The sequence below is a fragment of the Microtus ochrogaster genome, chromosome 18 (genome assembly GCF_000317375.1).
Source record: "Microtus ochrogaster isolate Prairie Vole_2 chromosome 18, MicOch1.0, whole genome shotgun sequence".
NCBI classification, from domain to species: Eukaryota; Metazoa; Chordata; class Mammalia; order Rodentia; family Cricetidae; genus Microtus; species Microtus ochrogaster.
In genome coordinates, this window is record NC_022020.1 from 47,612,577 (window position 1) to 47,635,042 (window position 22,466).

The 22,466-nt window shown below is 47.7% G+C and overlaps 1 protein-coding gene across 7 annotated transcripts in view; it reads right to left on the reverse strand.

The window, feature by feature from the left end:
- Positions 1-22,466, reverse strand: part of Ablim3 (actin binding LIM protein family member 3) — a 116,905-nt gene that overhangs the window by 9,062 nt on the left and 85,377 nt on the right. For 3 of the 7 annotated variants that reach the window (XM_005356180.2, XM_013349538.2, XM_005356179.3), the window contains 12 exons: positions 16,313-16,371; positions 13,907-13,978; positions 11,894-12,049; positions 10,319-10,348; positions 9,815-9,944; positions 9,033-9,134; positions 7,097-7,144; positions 4,573-4,707; positions 3,943-4,004; positions 3,022-3,169; positions 558-587; positions 2-60 (listed from right to left, as the gene is read on the reverse strand). In XM_005356180.2, coding sequence (XP_005356237.1) covers positions 2-60; positions 558-587; positions 3,022-3,169; positions 3,943-4,004; positions 4,573-4,707; positions 7,097-7,144; positions 9,033-9,134; positions 9,815-9,944; positions 10,319-10,348; positions 11,894-12,049; positions 13,907-13,978; positions 16,313-16,371 — 1,031 coding nt within the window. The remainder of the gene's footprint in view (position 1; positions 61-557; positions 588-3,021; positions 3,170-3,942; positions 4,005-4,572; positions 4,708-7,096; positions 7,145-9,032; positions 9,135-9,814; positions 9,945-10,318; positions 10,349-11,893; positions 12,050-13,906; positions 13,979-16,312; positions 16,372-22,466) is intronic. The other 4 variants (XM_026783364.1, XM_026783365.1, XM_026783366.1 and 1 more) reach the window with 4 other exon arrangements.

A 22,466-nucleotide genomic window follows, 5' to 3' on the forward strand; every position in this document is an offset into this window, starting at 1 on the left:
CCCTGTGCAGCCCATTTCTCCTGTAGGCAGGCAGTGAGGCAGATTTGGAGATGAGAGGATCTAAAAAGGAGCCAGAACAACGGTCAGATCCCCGAGCCAAGGTTACTCTCCCTGGGGACATTTGACCAATATTACCCTCAACCTAGTGGAAAGTGGGGTGGGATCCAGGAGACGCCAAATTCTCTGCAAGTTCCCCAGATTGTCTTGGGGAACCCTGCTCCAGCAGAATTCTAGGCCAACCAGAAGCACCTCTTTATACGCTCTAGCCTTGGTTTGTACACATCTATCCTCTTAGGACAGATGCTTGCGTTTTGACCACAGGTCTCAGAATTGGAGTTAAGCTCAGAACCAGAAAGGCAGGTTCCCAGGTGGGTACAAGAGACATATGACCTTTCCTTCCCTTTGGAAGTACCCCAAGTGGAGACCCACAATCCGACAATGACGATGGGCGGACTAACTTACACTAGGACTCTGTATTAGAGCTATGGGGAGCTGTGATTGCCATGGCTCTGTCCTTACAAGACCCAGAGGCTTATGGTGGGGCAGGCAGAACATACCGCTGTCAGCCAGGTAGTGTGAACGAGGAGCTGCAAGGGAGAAAAGTCCAGATTAGTGCTCATGGGTACAGACGGGCACGGTGGAGACATTTATTGCTTACAAAGAAACACGGTTTCATACTCAAAGACTCTGGCTGCTAGGAAGTGGGGGAAGCTCAGTCAGCACTCCTTTCCAGATAGCCAGTTTCCTACTGTCGAATCTAAATACCACTCTTCCTATCCTCCCTGCTGCACCCCCGTCCTGCCCCAGTTCTTAGCACCTGTCAGGGAATACATCCTCTGGGATATTTGTTACATTGATGAACCTGGGATATGTGTGTATACATGCATGCATGCATGCACGTATGTATGCATGTAGGACTGTTTCCATACGTTTTTATGTATTGTGCCAGTGATGGAGGACAGGGCCTCACACAGGTTAGGCCATTCCTTTTCACTCAGTTGCACCCCTAATCAACAGGTGAATTTGAAGCAGTCTTGGTGCCCTGCAGAGCCAGAGCCAGAGATGGAAACCAGCGCCCCACATGGGTTAGGCAGGGAAACGGTCTCATCAGTGCATACAGGCTCTCTGCCCGTCATATATTCTATCAGTCAAATTATTTAATCATCCTTCAGTTTCTTGTTTGTAAAATGAGAGTGACAGTCTAGCCTTTGTAGGGATACTGTGAAGAATGCATATGTACTGGCTAGTTTTATGTCAGCTTGACACAAGCCAGAGTAATCTGAGAGAAGAGAACCTCAGTTGAGAAAATGCCTCTATAAGAATGGTCTGTAGGCAAGCCTGTAGGACTTTTTTTTTTAGTGATTGATGGGGAGGGTCCGGCTCACTGCGGGTGGTGCCACTCCTGGGCTGGTGGTTCTGGGTCTTTAAGAAAGCAGGCTGAGCCAGGCGGTGGTGGCGCATGTCTTTAATCTCAGCACTCAGGAAGCAGAGGCAGGTGTATCTCTGTGAGTTCGAGGCCAGCCTGGTCTACAAGAGCTAGTTCCAGGACAGGCTCCAAAGTTACAGAGAAACCCTGTCATGAATAAAAAGAAAAAAGAAAGCAGGCTAAGAAAGCCACAAGGAACAAGCCAGTAAGCAGCACCCTTCCATGGCCTCTGCATCAGCTCCTGCCTTTCTTGCTTGAGTTCCTGCCCTGACTTCCTTCAGTAATGGACTATGATGTAGAAGCCTGAACCAAATAAACCTTTTCCTCCCCAAGTTGCTTTTGGCCATGGCGTTTCATCACAGCAATAGTAACCCTAACTAAGACAACATCACACAACACAATAAGATACTTAGCACAATAACAGGAGAGATGGCTCAGTGGTTAAGAGCATACATTGTTATTGCAGAGGACCCAGGTTCAGTTCCCATTACCCACATCAGGGGTCTCACAAGTAACTGGAATTCCAGATGCAAGGGATCCAATGCCTCTGGCCTCCATGAGCACCCGCACTCAAGTGTACACACACACACACACACACACACACACACACACACACACACACATTCTTTTAAAAAGGTATTTAGCAAGTCCCTAACCCACACATAATACTCCATAAAATTGACTTTTTCACCATTCCATGCCATCTTCAGTCTAACCAAAATCAAGGTTTAGCAAGGTGAAGAGGTGAAAGTTCGTGACTTTAGGTTCCCTCCAAATCAGGTCTGACCATGGCTTAGTCACTTCCTGGTTTTCTGGCCATAGGCAAGTGGATAAATGCTACTTCTCTCATCTGTTGAGTGAGTGTTTCCTACACTGTGTGGATTGTAAGGACCAGTAGTGTTGTCTACAAAGATCCGGAGCACAGTGGATTAACCAACAATGCCTTCTATCACCCAGCAAGCAGTGTCTGGAGACAGCCTTGGTAGGACTGAACTCCACAGAGGTGAGAAAGGAAGGAACGGGTGCACCTCTCCAAGGACAGGAAGGAGCTGTGTGAGAAAGGACTTGACAAAGTTCTGCTCATTTACTTCTAAGTGATGGGAGGTTCATCACCTAGAAAAGAGGCCCTGTATTTTTAAGCCATTCATATGACAATTATATATATATATACAAACTTAATTAGAAGTCAAGGCCCCAGATGGTCCAAGAGGGGCTGTGATTACTCAGTACAGCATGGTTTTATTTGGTGCCCCATCTAGCCCTTGGCCCAGTCTGTGTTCCACACTCAGAAGAGGCTCAGGAGGATGGCAAAAGAGTCAGGAAAGTGACAGAGACTGGGGCTACCTTCATGGCCTTTCCTGATCCCTTCATTAAATCAAAAGATGGAATCTGGGGGTTGGCTATGGTCCAACACAATCCCAGGGAAAGGGAGATCCAGTTCTATGAATTCGGTGATTTGGGGTTTCTGTGCCTTGGTTTCCTAGCTCAGATGTAGGGTTCTTACTGCAGGGAGGAATTAGATGTGGTGACTGTGCCTCCCAGGGGCCTGGCCCAAAGCAAGCAGCCAAGAGATGCCAGGACAGCGCAGTGCTTACAGCCATTGAGGGACATGTCATAGCCTGTGGTGTGCAGGGCCTCCCGGCTGCTGGTGGAGCTCCGTGGAGGGGTCCAAGGATCCGCGTAGGAACTTGACCGCGCCTTCATCTCTTCCTTCAGAATCAGCCGGCCAATCCCACTCTGGAGCTAGCAGGGAGGAACATGAAGTTAGGAGGAGGCAATGGGGCAATATCAAGAATAACTGAGCCACTGTGCCTGACAGGAGCCTCTGCCGACCCTTCCAGAACTCTCTCTCCTTGTGAACTCCTGTGAGTTCATCTGTGCTCCACGAATAGTCCTGAGGTCTGGGTAAGGCTCTGAAGGTGCGTCCCCAAACAGGTCTAACTGGTGACAAGACCGCATTGCTCTGCCTGCAGCCACTGGTTCATCTCCCCATTTTACTTGAAATTAAAAACCTAAAAATTAACTATTCTGAAGCCCAGTCATCTTTCAGTAGCCACAGGGCATTTGTTTTAGGAACTCTCCCTGACTCCAGGGCAATGAGAATCCTCATACACTGAAGTCGTTACTTGTAGAAAGTGGTATAGTATTTACATATATCCTATGCAACTCTTCCTGTATGTTGGAGCTTGCATCGCCTCTCATGTGCTTATTAGCATAATGGAAACACCATGTGGAAGGTTTTTTTTTTTTTTTTTTTTTTTTTTTTTTTTTTTTTTTTTTGAGACAGGGTTTCTCTGAAGCTTTGGAGCTTGTCCTGGAACTAGCTCTTGTAGACCAGACTGGCCTCGAACTCACAGAGATCCACCTGCCTCTGCCTCCCGAGTGCTGGGATTAAAGACATGAGCCACCACCGCCTGACAACTATGCATTTCTTCTAAGAGGAGTTTGAACTGGGTCCTTCAAAAGAAAAAAAAAAACTAGTCTAAGTCTTTGATTCGATGCTGTAGCCCACTCACCTTGTGCATGCTGCGATCAAAATCCTCCTCCTCTCCTGACGAGAACCTTCTGGCTCGGGGCACTGTAGAGGCCAGGCAAGATTAGTTCCAGTGTATGCTCTCCGCTCAGCCCTTTGGCTCCCTTCCTCCCTCCCTAACTCCATCCCCCGGTTTCACATGGGCATCCTCACTGCTGCTATCCCCCCCCTATTGTGGTTGATCTGTGTCATTCTCTTTCTCTAAGTAGAGGCTGCTGAGGAGGTAGTGAAGCCACCCCTGAGCTTGTATAAAGCTCTGTTTAGAAAGGGGATTCATTAGTGAAGTCAAATGTTGCATCCAAGTGGATATCGATGGGAACTCCTCCACACAACAGAGAGAAACAGCTTGGGGTGTGGTGGGGTGTCATGGCATCTGGAAGGTTTATATCTTCTACCTTGAAACACTAGGTTGCCTTCCTAACTGTAGGAACTCGTGTTTTGCTCCCCAGTGTATCCCTAGGGTCTGGGGCTTGAACCTAACACCCTCTGTGGAAGGAGTAAGAATCAGTCACATCCCCTCCCAGCATCCTCAACAAATGATTGTGGGAAGAGCTGGTGACTGCTCCCCATATGGATGGTAGAGTACCGGCCCTCGGGCCTCTGTTAATACTACCTTTTGGGGACCCATGGTAGGTCCAGTACTCGGACTCTGAAGCATAGTAGGGGTCTGGTGAGTAGGCTGGACTATACTTGGACGCCTGGCTGATGTCTTCACTTGTCTTACTCTTGGTTGCTGTGGACAAATCACCTGCAAAGGACCCAAGGACAGCATTTCAAGAAGGCAGAGTGTCAGCTTGGAGCATCCCTTCTATGTCTCTGTCAAGCTCCAGTCCCGGGAGGCAGAGGCTATTTAAGGTTAGAGGTCTCTGGTAGGAGAGCCTGGGACATGAAACACCTGAGCTGGAGAAGCCCTGGGCTAGCCCCTCATTTTACATTTGAGGCCAGAGACGGGAAAGGGCTTGATCAAGACCACCCAGCCAATGTGTACCAGAACTGACTAGACTGTGGCTTCTTCCTGCACATTCCATGGATTCTCATGGTATACATTAAAACCATATCCTCAGAGTAAAACTCAAAGTTTCCGGGTGAGCCTGGCCCTTTCCTTCCTGAAATCTTTGAAGCCTGCTTTATCATGGCTTTGAACCACATCGAGGAAGGAATTGCTAGGCATGGCCAAGAAACTTGTTGAGTTAGGTCTGCTGTCTTCATGTCCTGTTTGAGGAGGCTACATGCGAAGGAAGCGGCCCTGGACAGGGAGTAAGGAGAGTGGGGGTCTGGTTACAGCTAAGGCCACTTGATTTGAACACAGTCCTGGGTAAATACTACCCTTCTCTCTGTCTCAGCTTCCGAATCTCTAAACTAAGTACTAGGACGGTGTGGTAGCTTAGGTTCTCCCTGGCATCATGCACCCTTCCACCGGAAGTAATCCTGTAGCAGAGGTGACCAGGGTACTTACTCCAGAAACAATATTCACAGGGCAGTAACTTTACAGTGGGGGGAGACAGGCAGACAGGACAGAGAGCAGGGCTGGAGAAACAAGTGTGGCTCTCCAATCACCTTTGAGGAAGAGCTACAGGGAGGCAAGATCTGTGATCTGAGGGCCAGAGCAGGGGCAAGGTCTATGATCCAAGGACCAGAGCAGAGGGTCCTGGCATCAATGGGCTTTCATTCAGCTGAGGACTGTGCATCACTCCCTTGCTGCTGCACCTGGTCCTTTAACTTGAGTCCTACACGCCTTCCATTGATTGGTGGTGTTTTTGCCATCTCTTAATAATGCAGCCACCTTCATCCTGGACTCCTGAGTCTGCTTTGGTGCTATCTTTTGGAACCCTCTTAGAAAACCTGAAGGGTCCTAAGAAACATGGTTCTCAGGGGGCCTTTTCTAATGCTCTTTGGGAGGGTCAAACCATCTTTGGGAGCACCTTTATTTCTAGCCACATGCACAGATACAACAGGCTTACATCTCACTGTTCCACCAGCTTTGAAAACGGAAGATGACTGTTTAAATGCAGGATCATAGTGAGATCATGGAGGTGCATATCTGCAGTTCTATCCATCAAGAATGTCTAGAACAACCAGGCAGCCTGGGGCTATACAGTAAGTTTAAGGCAAGCCTCTTAGCGAGACTCTGCCTCGCCCCCAACTCCAGGGTCTCTGGTGGCCAGAGCCACTGCTTATACTTGCACTGACCCTTCCTCCATAGCTAGGCTCAGGGTACAGGATGGTTCCTGCCATCTCCAAGCTCGAATCCAAGCCTATGCTCTCCTCTGTTACCACACTAGAACAGTGAGCAAAGGCCAGCAGCCAGACCAGCAGTCGTTCTCTGCCTCCCCAAAGGGAAAGCTGTGCGCAGTCACCTGAGGTTTAATGAGTGCAGGAAGTCCCAGCATGGGCGACTTTGGTACTGGAGCTCAGGCAGAATCATGGGTACAGGAGTTAAGAGAGGACTCCTCAGCTGGGCACCAGCCTTTCTCATTTTAAAGAGTCTGGGTCATGGAGGAAGCCAGCGAGTCTGTATTTTTAAAATTAGTTTCCAAGGAACAGGTGTTCCACAGACCATTGTTTAAAAAGCACCAAATAAATGAATGAATGAGGGCCCAGGGAAGCAGCCAAGAGGTAGGATGCTTGACTAGCATGCACAAGGCCCCAGGGTTGACCTCCAGCACCAGGGAAACAAAATATGAAAGGAGGAAGTGCTTTCCTGTTCCTTTCTCATCTATGAGCTTCCATCTACACTCAGAAAAGCTTAAAGCAGAGGCCCCAAGTTCGGTATAGGAATCTATGCCTCTCACAGAATTCTAATGAACAGTTTGAATTATCAGCATTCTGAGTGCAGCTCTCATAGGGACGCAGGCATTTCCCGGGATTGCTCTAATCACAGAATTCAAAGCAGTAGAGAGCAGGCAAGGTAGGTTGGGGAGGTGGTAAGAAAGGATTTAGGGGACATGAATAATTCCTTGTTCTTTTGAAATGACATGGACACACAAAGTCACCCCAAGGGATTGGGGGGTAGCAAGAAGGACTATGTTGTGGTCTTGTATCGTCTCATTCCTGGAAACCTGAGCAGAGCCATCTGTATTGGTTATAACACCACCCCCCTCCGTGTTTGGCCAAACTTTGTTTGCCTCTGACCATACCATGCCGTTTGTAGATCGGGGGTTTTCGGTAGATGTTACTTTCTCCAGCTGCCAGAGACCAGGAAGGAACAGTGGGGAGGAAAGAGAGAGAGACAGGGAGGAGACAGCACTTGGTCAATTGATCTGAGAAGAGAGAGCCAGTCAGCAACTTTCCCCAAGAGGCCACCATCTTCCCCCAGCAGGTTTTCTTTCCCAAAGTTGAACTGTCACTCACACCTGACAGGTTCCAGTAAAGCCGGAGAGAGGGCAGATGCACACAAATGGTACCAGGGAAAGGGAGGTGGGTTAAGTGATGGGCATGCAAGAGGTATGGGAAGGCTAAGCAGGGCCTGGTGCCGGAAGTGTGCTCTGCTCCTCCCCCTAGTGGTTGCATTTCACTCGGTGCAAGAGTCCTCAGGGAGCTGCAGAGTTGTCTACCTTGCCCTCCCTTAGAGTCAGACATACAGGGCCCCTCAGGAACTGTTGGGAATGGGGTTAGTGAAACAACAGAATAAGTTCTTGAGGGTGACTGAGTGGGGGCTACAAAGTTGGAAGACCAGGTCTAGACCTGGCCCTACTGTAACCCAGTGAGCTTGTTGAGTTTTGTCAACTTGATATAAGATAGCAACATCTGGGAACTGGGAAGCTCTGTTGAGACATTATCTCCATTGGACTGGCCTGTGGGCAAACCCATAAGGGCCTTTTATCGATTAATGGTTGATGTTGGAGGACCCAGTCCATTGTAGGCAATGTCACACCTGGGCAAACGGCATTGTGTTGTATAAAAAAAGGAAGCTGGGCCACCTAGTAGAGCAGGCTTGTGAGCGCCATTCTTCTATGGTCTCTCTTCAGTTCTTGTCTTGGTTTTCCTCAATGACTGATTATAACCTGTAGGATCGACTCTAACCTGTAAATAAACCTTTTTCTCTCCCTAGCTGCTTTCGGTCATGGTCTTTATCATAACAATAGAAAGCCAACTCCAACATCCATGGTGGGGTTTCCTATAAGGCCACACCTACAAAACCAGGCCTCTGGCTTCCTCTCACCTCCTCCGGGCACACGGACTTTATTCCTGCCGCTCCCTCTGCCTGGGGTGATTCTTCTAGGATCGTCACATCACCAACTTTAATGTCACTTCCTCCACCAAGTCTCACCTCACCTAGCAAAACCTCCTCTACTCTAGCTGCTCTTGTACAATGCTCTGGGCTTTTTATCCCTGTTTATATGGTCTATTATAAAATACAGTATATTAATATGGTATACCATATACTATATATTATATATTAAAGTATATCAATATAAAATATAAAGTAGTTATTAACATCTTCAATTACCCTTTAACTTTTTTTTTTTTTCATTCATGCACCATCTCTATCCACACATTACAAGTATCACACTAACAATTGAGCTTTCTAGGCAGCTGGTTCTCTGAATACATTTATGTATACTCACTACAAAGATAAGATCTGGGCTGGAGTGAGCTCAATTGCAACCTCAGGGACCAGAATACTATCTGGCTACCCAGAGAAGCCAAGGGATGGACCCCAGACCACCAGCTTACAGGCGTCGTGGTTCAAGCCAAAGAATCCGGAGGCAAGCACCTTTCCCCATTTTCTCTTTACTGTCAATCAGCAATGTAAGAAGCCAAATCTTGGACATTTCTCTCTTCCCTGTCCCTTCCTTGTGGTCCTGATCAAGGTTGGTTATATGGAGAAGAGACCAAAGCCCATAGGTATGTTAGGACTGGAAGGATGAGTTAGCATGGATGGTTGATTAGGGAAGGCTCCCCCAGGAACAGACTGGAAGGATGAGTTAGCATGGATGGTTGATTAGGGAAGGCTCCCCCAGGAACAGACTTCTCCTCAGTGCCTGAGCAGCATCAAGCAGGTGGCTCAGGCATCTGGCACCCCCAGGGAGCATGCACTCATGCTGGGGCTGGCGGGCTGGCAGCGCCTACCTGGGATGTGAAAGTGCTTGGGAGCCTGGTAAGAGGCTGGAGTGGAGGAGGACCTCACATCTAACTGGCTGTGGTATGGAGAGCTCCGGCCACTCTCAGGCCCTGGAGCATGCAGGCAGTGGTCCCCAGAGAGAACAGAAGCACAGAGAAAACAGGCATTAAATGAGACAGCACTGAAGGAAGCAGTGAGGTGGTGGCAGCAGAGGTGGGGTGGGCTGGCTGTCCCAGCATGCTCAGCTCCAGAGTGGAAGAAGCTTGTGCGTTCATGCACCACCTCGGCAGAAACGAGCTGACCTTTCCCCTCATTTGACCCCAAAGTCTGAGTCTGCCAAGAAGATACCTTTACCGGCTTATCCTCCCACTCCACCCTGCATAGGCTCCTCCCTCAGGTTCCCATTTTCTCCGTTCAAACGCTTGTTACTTCCCTTACCTCAGGGTGACTGTATATACTTTAACTGGCTGAGTGGGGCCCTCAGGTGAAGACCAGACCCCAACCTTGGAGCTATGTGTTTCTTCTTGTAGTTGTACAGGCTGAAGAATGAGGTGGAGGCAACTTCCTCTAACCAGGGTCACTGGGCTGCCTGACACTCCCTCTCCTGGCACTTCCCTACCTACGTTCTTGCTGCTTCTCAGTGTGGCATACCCATCTTAGGGACTCAGTCTAGGTCCACTAGTCACTAGAGGGGCCACGGGCTTCCAGAAAGCCCCGAAGCCCGGAGACAGGAAGTAATCATCACACTGTCCAGACTCTTCAATTCTCGCAGGGGCTTCCTTTGCCTTACCTGAACGGTAATAGTGATGAGGTGAGCGGGAGAAGGTGGGAGACATGCCTTGCCGACTGTAGGTGGGGGAATCGATGTATCCTGGGCTGGAGGCCCGTCTCTGCCGGAGGTCCAGGTTCTCATAGATGTCCTGGGGGAGGAGGTGGGGCTGTGAGCAAGGTCTGTGGTGCAAGTCTTTTAGTGTGTGTGGGGGCATGCTACAGAATCTGGAAGCTTAAGTCATCACACAACCTGCGGAGGGTGGGAGAGAGTTCTCAGGCTTTCATGCATTGCTCAGAGCCCTTGGTTAGAACCCATGGGCAGTGTCTGGAGTCTGACTGGTGATTCCAGAGACATAAAGGGGTCTGATAGGCACATGGGATTTTTTTGGGGGAAACATTTTGGGTTAAGGGATCAAGCCCCTGTGGTACAGGAGATGGCTGACCAGGGAGCCCTTCTTGGTTATCATAAACAAACACTGCTTTTGATATATTTTTAAAACACATTATGTATCAGATTAATTACCTGGGAGTAAGGAGATAATGTTCCCAGCGACTTTAAAAGCGAAGAATTTGAAGCCAGCCACGGAGGGAGCGAAGGTAGAGAGGAGGGCAAGAGGAAGGGACAGGACATGGTTAAATGGTAAAATGGCGTTAAGGAGAAGGCCTGAAGCTGCCCCTGGAGACCCTCTCCAGAGGACACCTCACTTGGAATTCAAGAATGCCAGACTGCTGGAAAGTGGTAGGAAGACTCCCTTCCTAATGGGAGAGCTCAAGGCCACGCGAGGCCTCTCAGGAAATGGCTAGTCTCGATCTGAACCTAGGCTCCCTGACTTGGAGCTCAGAGCTATTTTCTCAACCCTCCCCGTCTCTCTCTTTTAGTTCACATCTCCTCTGTGGTTCACAAAGACAAAGTCTAGGGGAGTAGTATTCACATTAAGGGCTGAGCAAGGACCAGGTCACTGCTGTAAACTGGGGGGCTGGCATGGTAAGGGGCCTAGCAAGCTGGAGACGGCAGCTGGAGACTCAGTCCACCCAGCTGGCTGCTGTTTTCAGCTGTGAGCAGAGCCATGTTGGAATGTCTACTCAACGTTGACCAGATTCTTAATTTCTAAGACAAGTAAGAAAGGCGGATGCTTCTGTGACATCTCCTAACATTTACACAGTGACAGCTAATTTACATTTCTGAAAGACCCTGCGAGTGAACCAGAGCCATCTGGGGGTTGGCTCTGACCCAGGGGTGCTGGTCTCTAGCTTCAGAATTGGAGTCTGCAAATACTTGGTTCACTTTTCCAGGCCCTTTTTAGGAGCCAAAACTCAGCCCTGGGCTCTTCAACCAAATGGAACCCAGCCCTTGTTGGTTTCCCTGTCGCTGCCCAAGGACACAAACTAGCGAGGGGTGGATCTGGGACAGGTACCTGGGAGCCTACTCCCAGGCCAGGATCCTGCTGCACAATTGTTATAGCTCAAGGGTCTAGAATGGGGTAAGAAAATCTCTTGGAACATGGCCAGTCAGTATCTATTCTGCGATAGTTCTCCTGCCTTCTCCAGAGCACCCCCACACCTAGCAGTCATAGAACGGTTTCTAAGTCCATCTGAGGCTGCATCTTCATAAATATGTGTCCTATTCTGGGCATGAGGTTTTAAGTACAGCTCACAATGGAGAGAACACGCTTAACCAGGGTTTAGGAATGTCACTGTCCTTTGAGCCTGGTATGGGATCAGAGACATGGGCTTGAGTATCAGCAAGATTTCGCAGCTGTAGGAAAAGCAACAGGCCAAGTAACGCATAGTTCCAGGCTCTCAGTTTGCATGCTGGTTCAGTAGGGCGTGGTGGGGACCGGGAAGAATGAAGAGCCTAGTCCTGTCAACAGGGTGTGCTGCTACTCACCATTAGATGATGGAAATACACATTTAGTGCCTTATTTAAAGCCAGGTTTTTTGGGATTAAAGTTCTCAGTATTTACAAGTTGTAAATTCCAGGTTAGGAGGGTCTGGAGGCCAATACTGTGGTGGCCAAGCTGTCTATAATGAAGTTGGCTGGGGACCCCAGCAGCACCTTGACTCTTTCAAGAGTCCCAGAGAGGGCAAGATGCAATACCTCTCCATAGCCACATCTCTCAAGCATCTCGTCGGAGGTGTATCTGGAATGAGGTTCGTAGGAAATGAGGTCAGGGCGTTGCACCTCGTAGATGGACTTAACCTTGGGGAGAGCTGCCAGGTCTTTGTAATTAAGGATCTCATTATCCACTTTAGCCTGGGGAAGAGGGAAACAGGCAGGAAAGAAGGAGAAAGATAAGAGAGAGAAGAGGAAGGAGAGAGAACAAAACCAAGGCACGAGAGGATCAAGCGTTCTCCAGTGTCTACTAAAAGCACCATTAGGCGTGAAGGGAAGAGCTGTACACGTTGGAAGAAGAATGGGTCCAGAGGTTACCCATTGAGCAACATTGTTTGTGAGGCCTCTGTCTTTACCAGAATGATCCCTCCTAAATACCACAATACCTCTCTGAAGGAAGTATAAAGACTATCCTTTAGATGTGGAAACCGAGGCACAATGTCCCATAACTGGTGTCACAGGCTGCGGTCTGAACTCTACTCCGAAACAATGCCTGATGCTAAGCCCTAAAATGCAAAGATGTTCCTAGTTGCAGCCATCTTTACCAAGCCAACTCTCTTCTGGGGACCAGTTTACACCCGCCAATAACTTTCTCACACTATCGATTCCCAAAACTAAGCCCTGTGATTCTGCTGTGACTGGTGTCATTCTCCGTGCCAGGGGCCTGTTTCTCACATGTCCTAGATAGGAATCTGCAATGAGTACAGCCTGTGATCACAGTCACTTGTCTTGACCTGGGGATGGAGCTCAATAGCTTACCGGCTCAACAGCTGTCTGGCATGCACAAAGCCCTGAAGTTAATCCCAGTACCACAAAAAAGAAAGGAAAAAAGCAGCTTGTTCTCTGTGGCAGCCGATATAGAAATCGTAGCATCGACTCTTCTTATTTTCTCTTGTCCAGGAGAAGAAAGGACAGGAAATAGTGTCACTAATGGGCCTTGTGTGGGGGTCTAAGAAAGAAGTTGGACGTGAATCTGAATGACCCTGCCATGGTGTCAAAGCCCACCTTGGCCTGGCAGGTTTGAGGATTATGTGTGGAGCCTCCATCCTTGGCGGCAGGTCCTTTGTGTCCAATACCCCCACATTCTTGGTCTTGGTTCTTTTGCCCTGTGGTCAGCCATGCTGCTTATCTCATTACTCCCTGGTTCTGCCACCCACTTCCCTTGGCTTCCTTCTGTTATTTCAGTCTTTCTGCCTCTGGGATGCCTTTTCTCAACTGGCTCCAGACGGTCAGGTCTCTTCCGTCACTGGTAGCATCATAAGAGTGCACAGTGTCTTTATCTCCTGCTACTCGTCATAGTTACAACTGATTATCCATGGCCTGTATGTCCAGTGTCAAGAGGGTAGCAGATCTGTCCATCACCACCTCTCCAGGACAGAGCACAGTACTCATCACAGACAGGAAGCTCAGCACACACTGAATGAATGCATGTATTACATAACCACAGGACCCCCGAGGCCGTCTAGATTAACTCTTGTCACTTCTGCCTGTGGGAATGGTTCTGAAGGCGGGAGCTTAGACACATGTAAGGGGTCTACTTTGTTTCTGGGCTTCTCAGATGTTTAGAAAAGCCTCCTTTAGTGTTGCAACTCCACCCTTTTTTTTGTATATGGACACTCCTCCCATCTCTTTATTGAACCACACTACCTATATATTGATATTATTCCACCTCTACCTGCCACTCTGATCACCTAGCTGCTGTCTTGCCTGGTCTCAGTTAAGGAATAGGAAAGGAGGTGCCTGAGATTTATTTTAGAATTGCAGGATGGTTTCTTTTGTCATTACACTGTCTTGAACTTTAAACCACCGCTGTGGCTCTTGGTTTACGAGGTTGCGTGTCTGAGAACAATGTCCACGTCCTCCCCATCCCCTCTGTATCCTCAAGATTTGGTATGCCACCGAGAATAAAACAGGCACGGCCCAAATGGGTTTAAAAACATTTCAGGTGCTAGGTCAGGGGTAAGCAAAGCCCCGCAGATGCTAAGAAGTGATACATACGCAGATGACCCGGTTAGGCGACCCAATGCTGGACCCAGGCGGTGAGATGGAAGTTTCAGATGTCCGCCTATGCTGTGGGAGAGATGAAGACGAGAGGGGTGAGAAGCAGAAGTTCAGACTTGGTAGGGAGAAGCCAGTAGAGAATGCAGCTCTTGTGGGGCTTTAGCGGGACTGTTGAAGCACTCTGGCTACCTCTGTCCTCCCTCTTTCATCTCTGCCCCTTCAACCAATGTCTGTGTGTCAATGGGGTCCAGCAGGTCTAGAACTTCAGGGTGCTGGGCAGAATATGAAATTTTTTCTAGTTATCTGTAGCTGTCATTTTAAATAGAGAGTTGTTCATAAAACTTCATTTTGGGTTATCTCAGCCAATAATGTATTTATTTTAAAAGAATAAAACTGCTTAGTATTCATTCCTTGATAGCTTAGTAAACAATGCAGAAGCAAACGGAAGCTCACATACTTGTGCAATCATGCTGATTCTGTGCAGTGGACCCTTGGCAAACTGACATCAACTTAAGTGAAAACCTTAAAACGTCTGCCTCTGCACGGTAGCCATGATGGATGGCCAGCTCCCAGCCCCAATAGTGTGCATCGGAGAGTGTAGCAACGCATGGTAACGGGAAAGTCAAGATTGAACCAAAGACCAGTGGGGAAATATATGTGATTTTAGAGATCTCAGATTCCTGATGTGCAAAAGGTAAATGGCTGTGCTCCAGGACTGCTCAGCTTCCACCCATCTCCAAGCATTCTGAATGGGGCTCCAAGCAATGAATGAGAACTAGAGGTGGATCTGGGGACATGAATGAAGGTTGAAACACTTGATGACACCACATCACACAGTGATGAAGTGGAACGCTTTGTTTGAAGCCCCCTGATTAGCTGGAGGAGGACTCTCGATGTGGTGCTAACACATATCAACAGCTGTCCCAACAACACTTAATTTCCCCTTTGAATTAAAGAGCGTGCCAGCAACACAAACTAGCATTTTAAAGACATTTTTCAACAACTATTTCATTATCCTTGAATTTATCGTGTTTATAACCGGCGTTACTCCTCTCTCTGTGGCAGCCACAAGGTTCTATTTTAAAATCAGCTCAGCTAAATGAAAATGAGTTGAGTTGCTTTAAAGGAAGGAAAAGAAGGAATGGGTGCTGACATTAAAGAGGTGGCACACAGATGCAGCAAAAAGTCTCAGGGTTTTTTTTTTTTTTTTTTTTTTTGGTTTTTCGAGACAGGGTTTCCACATCTGTAGCTCTGGAGCCTGTCCTGGAACTCCCTTGGTAGACCAGGCTGGCCTCAAACTCACAGAGATCCGCCTGCCTCTGCCTCCCGAGTGCTGGGATTAAAGGCGTGCGCCACCAAGGTCTCAGGGTTTTAAAGGAGAACTCAGGTTTGGGAAATTCTCCAGACAGGAAACTGAGAAAAATGACAGCTAGGTCTTCTTGTACTTTAATGGGAGCTGTGTTAGAAAACACAGAGTGGGGAGTCCCATATGGGTGAAAAGAAATCACACATTAATAGGACCAGTTCTGCCATTAACTGGATGAAATGGCAAAAGAGAAGGGTTAATTAGCTGATCAGAAATTGTGCACCTGTGGGTTTTTTTTGTTGTTGTTGTTGAGAAGATTCTAGTAATGTAAGAGATTCTTAAGGGGTCAAGTTGACATCAGAGATGACAACAGAAAGACATGTTAGAGCTCGTGTTGCTCCCCGACCCCAACACACATCTTAGGAACCTCTTCTGCAGCACGAAGAAGCCAGGAGCTCAACCTCTTCCTGCAGTCTGGGAAACCCCGTCTCCTTCAGTACCAGGGACTCAGCTTCACAGGCCTTCCTGGATTAGTCACAGTGCAGAAATTCTGAGGGACCAGGGTCTCAGCTGGTCTGCTGTGTGCCTGGGGACACTCTGCATCTGCCTGGCTGCATCATTACTGTCAAATGACTCTCTTTAGACTTGATTTTTTCTCACAGGCAAAGTAGAGATACAATTCCTTGCCCCCCTCTGCCTCAGGAGGTTGAAGCAATCCAGCCAGGGAGGAGCTATGAAGACATTCTGCAAACTGTCAATTACTGAGATGATAGCAACTATAATTGTTAACAAGTAACCCTAGGCTAGGGAAAAACCATGGCATAAGCGCCTCAGATTGGCTGCCATCTTGGCCGGCATTGGTACGGTTATAATCTCACCCACCCTAGATACACTTCCAAATCTTCCGTGCATCAGGTCCTTTATTGTTTTCAAGGTTCTTTCATGTACAAGATCTTAATCTACCCACGCTTCCTGAAGCAACTCTTCCCATCAGGGAGCCCACAGAAATCGACACACATTTAACTGGTACTCTCTGCATGAAAGCAGAGCTTTCCCAACCTGTGGCAAAAGGTAGCGTGGAAGACCATGCCTCTTACCTTGAGCTTCTTCTCGGCCCTGGCTGCCTGCTTGCAGATCGGGTGCCAAACCTCAGAACCTAAAGGGACCAGGAAAATAACAGACTCAGATCTCTCAAAGCTGACAGTGACCAGAGTCCCCACTTTACCTCGGCTTGACAGCATGTGTACCTTACACACACATCAGTCAGGAGAAGAACTTTGTGTCCCAGCTTTCTTAGCTTCCTGTTGTCTTGGAGAGCCATTGGTGTACCAATTTGACTATACACACAGCTTTTCAGGGTGTCTAAATCCTCCTATGCCTCTAAGTTCACACGGCATCCTCATGAACTTCCTTACCTGTCAGCTGGGGGTGACTCTTTCCTCCTCGGGTCTCCATAGTTCTCTGAGGTCTCTTCACACACAGTTTCAAGTCATATTAGCTTGTGAATTTGCCCCCCTAAGTATACCAATGGCACCTTCTAGGCAAGGATTGAGCTTTATCCACGGGTCTGTCTCCCACAGCATCCACATAGAGTTTGCCTTTAGTGGAAGCCCGTGGGTTTGCAGGGTGCAAAGATGAACAGATGACTAGCCATGAGTGACACAGAGCAGGTGGCCAATAAATATTTGTTGAATGGATGAATGGCAGTGGGGGTGAAAGAAAATGACAAGCCATGGTTAACCTCAGCTTTCTTTTCTCCTCAAAGACTTAAGAGAGAATTAAGACTTATCAGAGCTATTGCACTAAAGGGGAGGAGGTGTCATGGTGTCTATTCTGCTTGGGAGCATTGTCTTGACCTGATAATTCCTCGGAGGCTTGAGACCCTTCAAACTTAGCACACTAATGTTGCTAATACCCACATTTTATAATGGGTGGGGGTCCAGTTGGCTGGCTCCAAACCAACTTGGAAAGGCCAATTTGGAAAGGCATGAACAACAGGTGGTTGGTCACATGTTGCGAAGCCTCGAATGTTGCACATTCCCCAAAGAAGGGACAGGTGTCCTGGATTAGAAGGGAAAAAATAGGAACATATTATCCCTCTGGAGCCACTCCTCTGGTAACCAGTCCTAGAAGGGAAGGCGCCAGCAAATGGCTCCATTCCGAAGCACCCAGCTGGCATTTGTTTGTCTGACTTTGTTTCTAGGTTATGCTTTCCATGATAGCTGTTGCCTGGAGCCCTAGGACTGGAATATCGGTGAAGGCTCGCGAGTCTGGTGTGAGATCAAATAACCAGACCCTGGGAAGAGGAGAGAGGATCAGCCCCAAATCTGGAGTCCAAAGTTCTTTTCTCTACTCAGCCCCTAATATAGCCTTGCTCTCTGGGTCCAGGTTCTTCATCTGAGTAAACACTAAGGTAACACTTGGTCTTAGAGATCATCTTCACCTCCAAAATTCTTCCTCTAGGGCTGGTTTTGTCTTTTGTGGGATAGGAAGCCCCACTTTGTATCTGCTGGTATTCTTGGATGTGTTTAATTATTCAAGAGAAGTTTGATTCCGTCTAAAGTAAAATGCAATGGTTATCAGAGCCCAGCAGAGGGACTCTGGGTCTGAGGCTTAGAGCCAGTGAGCACAGGGTGTGTCTGCTCTCAAGCACCGGGTTGTGATCTTTCCTTTGGGGAGTTTAAATTACAGAGAGCATTTCCGGTTCCTCTCTGAATTGCTCCCCAGTCCACCAGGAGTTGTTTACCACTGTGACTACGGCAGGAAACACATGTTCCAGGTCACTGTAGGAAATGCTTGAGGTGGACGTGGAGGTCTGATGAGGTCATGAAAGTAAGCGAAAGACAAATAGGAAAGGCGAAACAGGCAGAAGTCCAGGCTGGGGCAAATGACAGAAGCGTGTGTGGGTTCAGACTAAATTGTCTCTCTTACTTTGACTCCATGACACTGATGTATCTGATCTGAGTAAAACTGAGCCACAAATGCTTTACTCTGCATGCAGGAAGGTGAGTTTAGATATGAACTGAGAGGGAGGAGGAAGAATCAAAAGACAGGAGGAAGATGTAATTAGAAAATGAAAAAAGTAGGGAGTTGTCAGAATATCATATATATAAAAGAAAGTAATAAAAAAGGGGTGGGGATTGCCGGTAGCTAGCAATAAACTCAGGTAAACATAAAAAAAGTGATTTTTTTTCCCTATGAAGACTTGTATGAAATTATGGTCTCCTGAGCATTTATGCCCTTGGGTATCAGATCAAGATCAGGGCCTCAACAGAAAGAAAACACCTAGTGTGCTGGCTAGTTTTGGGTTAACTTGACACAGGCTGGAGCCATCTGGAAAGAGAGGACTCCAGGTGAGAAGATGCCCCCACAGGATCAGACTGTGGGTAAAATCCTGTAGGGCATTTTCTTGATTGGTGATTGATGTGGGAGAGCTCAGCCCATTGTGGGTGGTGCCATTCCTGGGCTGGTGGTCCTGGGTTCTATAAGCAGGTTGAGCAAGCCATGAGGAGCAAGTCAGTAAGCAGCACCCCTTCATGGTCTCTGCATCAGCCCGTCGCTCTAGGTTCCTGCCCTGTTTGAGTTCCTACCCTCACTGCTTTAGATGATGAACTATTTTGGGGAATTGTGAGTGAAATAAATCCTTACTTCCCCAAGTTGCTTTTGATCATGGGGTTTCATCTCAGCAATAGTAACCCTAAGTAAGTCACTAGGGAAGGAGGTGATCTTTTTTCCCCCCTAATACAGTGTCTGGCTCATGTGAATGACTGGATTCTCCCTTGGTATTTTTACAGTTATAATATGAAAGGTGCTCAGAGAAGAGTGGTAATCAGAACAGGGAGGGCACACAGAATCAGTCCCTAAGGTAGCGTCTTCACCCTGGGAAGAGAAGGGGGGAATAGCAGTCTGAAACATGGCCGTGTGCATTTCAGAGCTCTCCGAGGGAAGAAGCTTTCATTAGGTCTGCAACAAGAACTTAGGGCAAAAATCCCAGGGAAGGAAAAGTAACTCATGAACTGAATGTTCTTGGTCAATTGATAACAAGCTCCCATCCCCCACAAATTTTGTAATACATACCGAATAGGAAAGAGCTCAGCATCAGTATTGTGGAAGGGATTCATCATAGGCCAACCACACTGATGGATTTTAAACAACCCTCTCAATCCTTAGAGGTCTTGTTTCTACAGTAGTCGGTCTCTCCATATACAGAAAACAAACACTTGACCTGTCCAATAATCCCCATGTGAATGCAAATTCTACAAAGAGAAAGATTTCTATCTTTGTTCCTACGGGGACCAAAGAGTCTCAAGAAATACTTATGGAGTGAATGACTACAGAAAAATGAGCCGATGGGATGATTCATTCAGCCTGCAAAGACAATTGCCACCGTTCTGTTGACCTGAGTCTGATCCCAGGGCTTACGTGGTAGAAGGAGAGAACCAGTTCCCACAAGTTGTCCTCTGACTACACGTGCACTGTGGCAAGTCTCCATGTACGCACGCACGCACGCACACACAGGCACACACATGCACGCGCGCACACACAAACTAACACAACAACAATAAAACTTAAAACTAAGCAAGATACTCAATCTTAGGCCATTTGGATTCTCTGAGCTGGGCTTGGAGATTTGTGCAAACAGAGCAAGCTAGCCTCTGATTTTGACAGCTAGAGTTCAAGAACTTTCACTAGGATAGGGTTGGCCAAGGTCTGACCGTACGGAGCATAAGTCTGATCACCTGGTGCAGATTCCCAGGCAACCAGGCTGAGCCCCTGATACCAATTTCTTGGAGGTGGGGTTGAGAATCAGATCCGACAGCTCTTCAGGTGACTTTTGACTCTAAAGGTGAGAACCAGTTAGCTAAACACAATACGGCGCTCCAAGCTAAGTTTTAAGAATGCTATGGGACAGAGAAACCAATGGTCCAAGACAGAACTCTAACATCTTATGTGAACAGGACATGTTTTACTTGGACTCCTGGTCCAACAAGTCATCCTCTCTTACTCTCTGAGACTGTCTGTCACCCACAGTTCCAGGCTTGTGGTTGAAACCAATTGTGAAGGTTATAGGCTCATCAACTGACTACAGATAGAAACCCAAATCCAGTATATTCTTCAGGCCCACTTGGATGCTTAGCAGAGCCAGTAGGACTAGTTAAGCAGGCCCCAGACCTGCAACATCTGGGGCCGACAGGATACTAGGATCCCACCCACCTCTCTGTTGGGCCTTGACATTCATTCAGCTTGCCAATGCCTCTTTTAAAACATCAGAGCTGCATTTGCTGTGGTTGTCTCACAGAATACCCAGTGAGTCCAGAGTTCTGGGTCAGCACTGTATAAACACTTTCAAATCTGAATGTTTTTAGACACTGTGGGTTGCCACGATCCTCCCAGGATCTAACTCACAGCCTGTCTAACTTGGCGATGAAGGTGACTGAGTTTCAGGTTTCTGATTCTGCAGGGAATTCTGCCTCAACAGGTTTCTCCTCCAGACGGCTCATCACCACAGCAGGGTGAGGTTGCTCGGCATTCTGCCTCCATGGTAGCAGTACTGCCTCCATGAGATGACCCAGAAATGACCTGAGAGTTGCTCCATTAATAACCCTATCCAGGGCTGGAGAGGTGGCTCTGTGGTGAAGAGCACTTGCTGCTTTTCCAGAGGACCTGAGTTTGGGTCCTAGAATCCACACAGGCAGTTCATAGCTGTTACTGCAGTTTGAGGAGATCAGCTGCTCTGGCCTTCATTAGACATCTGCACTCATATGTGCGCGCTCACACACATACACACATACTTAGGAGGGGAAGTCTGCAGACACAAAGCATATCTACATAATGGATACCAGGCACTTATAGGCAGGTGTGAACGAGTGGATGACAACTGCTTATAGGGGATTTCTTTTGGGGTGAGATAGAGAGACACACATGATGGTTGTACAGCATTGAGAATGGGCAAAAGCTTCTTAAGTATATATTTTAAAATGATTACTTTGATGTTACATGAATTTTTATCTCAAGAAAAAAAGAAAACCCTTGCCCCATAACCCCAGAGGAAGTAGACTGCGTCTGCAGACTACGGGGCACTTCATTCTTTCTCTTTCCATGAGGGTGCAGAGTCTCTGTCTCTATCTCTGTCTCTCTCTGGCTCTGTGTGTGTGTGTGTGTGTGTGTGTGTGTGTGTGTGTGTGTTGGGGTGGCGAGCAAGCTTGTCCCTTGGCTCTGCTGTGTATAACAGTATCACTGCTGCCGTCATCTTGGGTGTCAGAGGTCTTCCCAGGCATTGGGCACGCAATGCATTATTTAATGTGGGTATCCTGTGATGCTTGAATCCTGGTTGTGCTGCTTGCAGCTTCACTGGTTACATTGTCCAGAGCAATTCAGTCCTGCTCTGTGCCTTTGTTTGCCATCTACAAGGTTGGAATTGATAATATCAACCTTGTAGGTCTGTTGTAAGGATTAATGAATACACACACACACACACACTCAGAGAGAGGGAGAGAGAGAGAGACAGAGAGAGAGAGAGAGAGAGAGAGAGAGAGAGAGAGAGAGAGAGAGAGAGAAAGGAGAGAGAGAGATGCACTGGAATGATATGTGCTTATAGTAGGCACTACATATAAATTTTTATCATTGTTGATATTATCTCTTCTCTTCTCTCCCATGTGAAAATACTTTGCTAGGGGCCAACTAGTTTGTGTAAGCTGAAAGGACTCCCAGATATATTGGAGGAGGAAGAGGTTTATTCCTTGACTCCCAGGAGCAAGGCCTGGGTGAGCCAGAGCACAGCAGCTGAGGGGCTGTAGGTGTTGTGAAAACAGTCCACTTTAAAGGGAAGCTCCTAATACCAGGAAGCAAACACCTCAACGGCTCCAGGAAGTCTCTAAAACTAATCAAATTTAACAGGTTTCTCCCCCCCCCTCAAGCTTATATAAGCAATAAGGGCTGTTGAAAGACACTCATAGACAGCCAAGTTGCCTGAAAGAGGATCAGGCCAACAGAGCCAGTGGGAAGATCCTTTTCAACCAGCAGAACTATCTGTAGGCTGGGCAGTTTGCTCTAGATTTAGAGATTTTGTGAGCTGTCACTCATGCTGAGGTGGCTTTTGGTGATGCAACTGTCTTTGAGTCATCTCTGCCACTGTTAGTAACCCCTCACCCATACACCTGTAAGAAGCCCAGTGAAATTCACTGGTTCACCAACTTAGACTTTTGTGGTATCCATACTTCTGTCTGTCATCAGTTCCCAATCTGGGGTGAA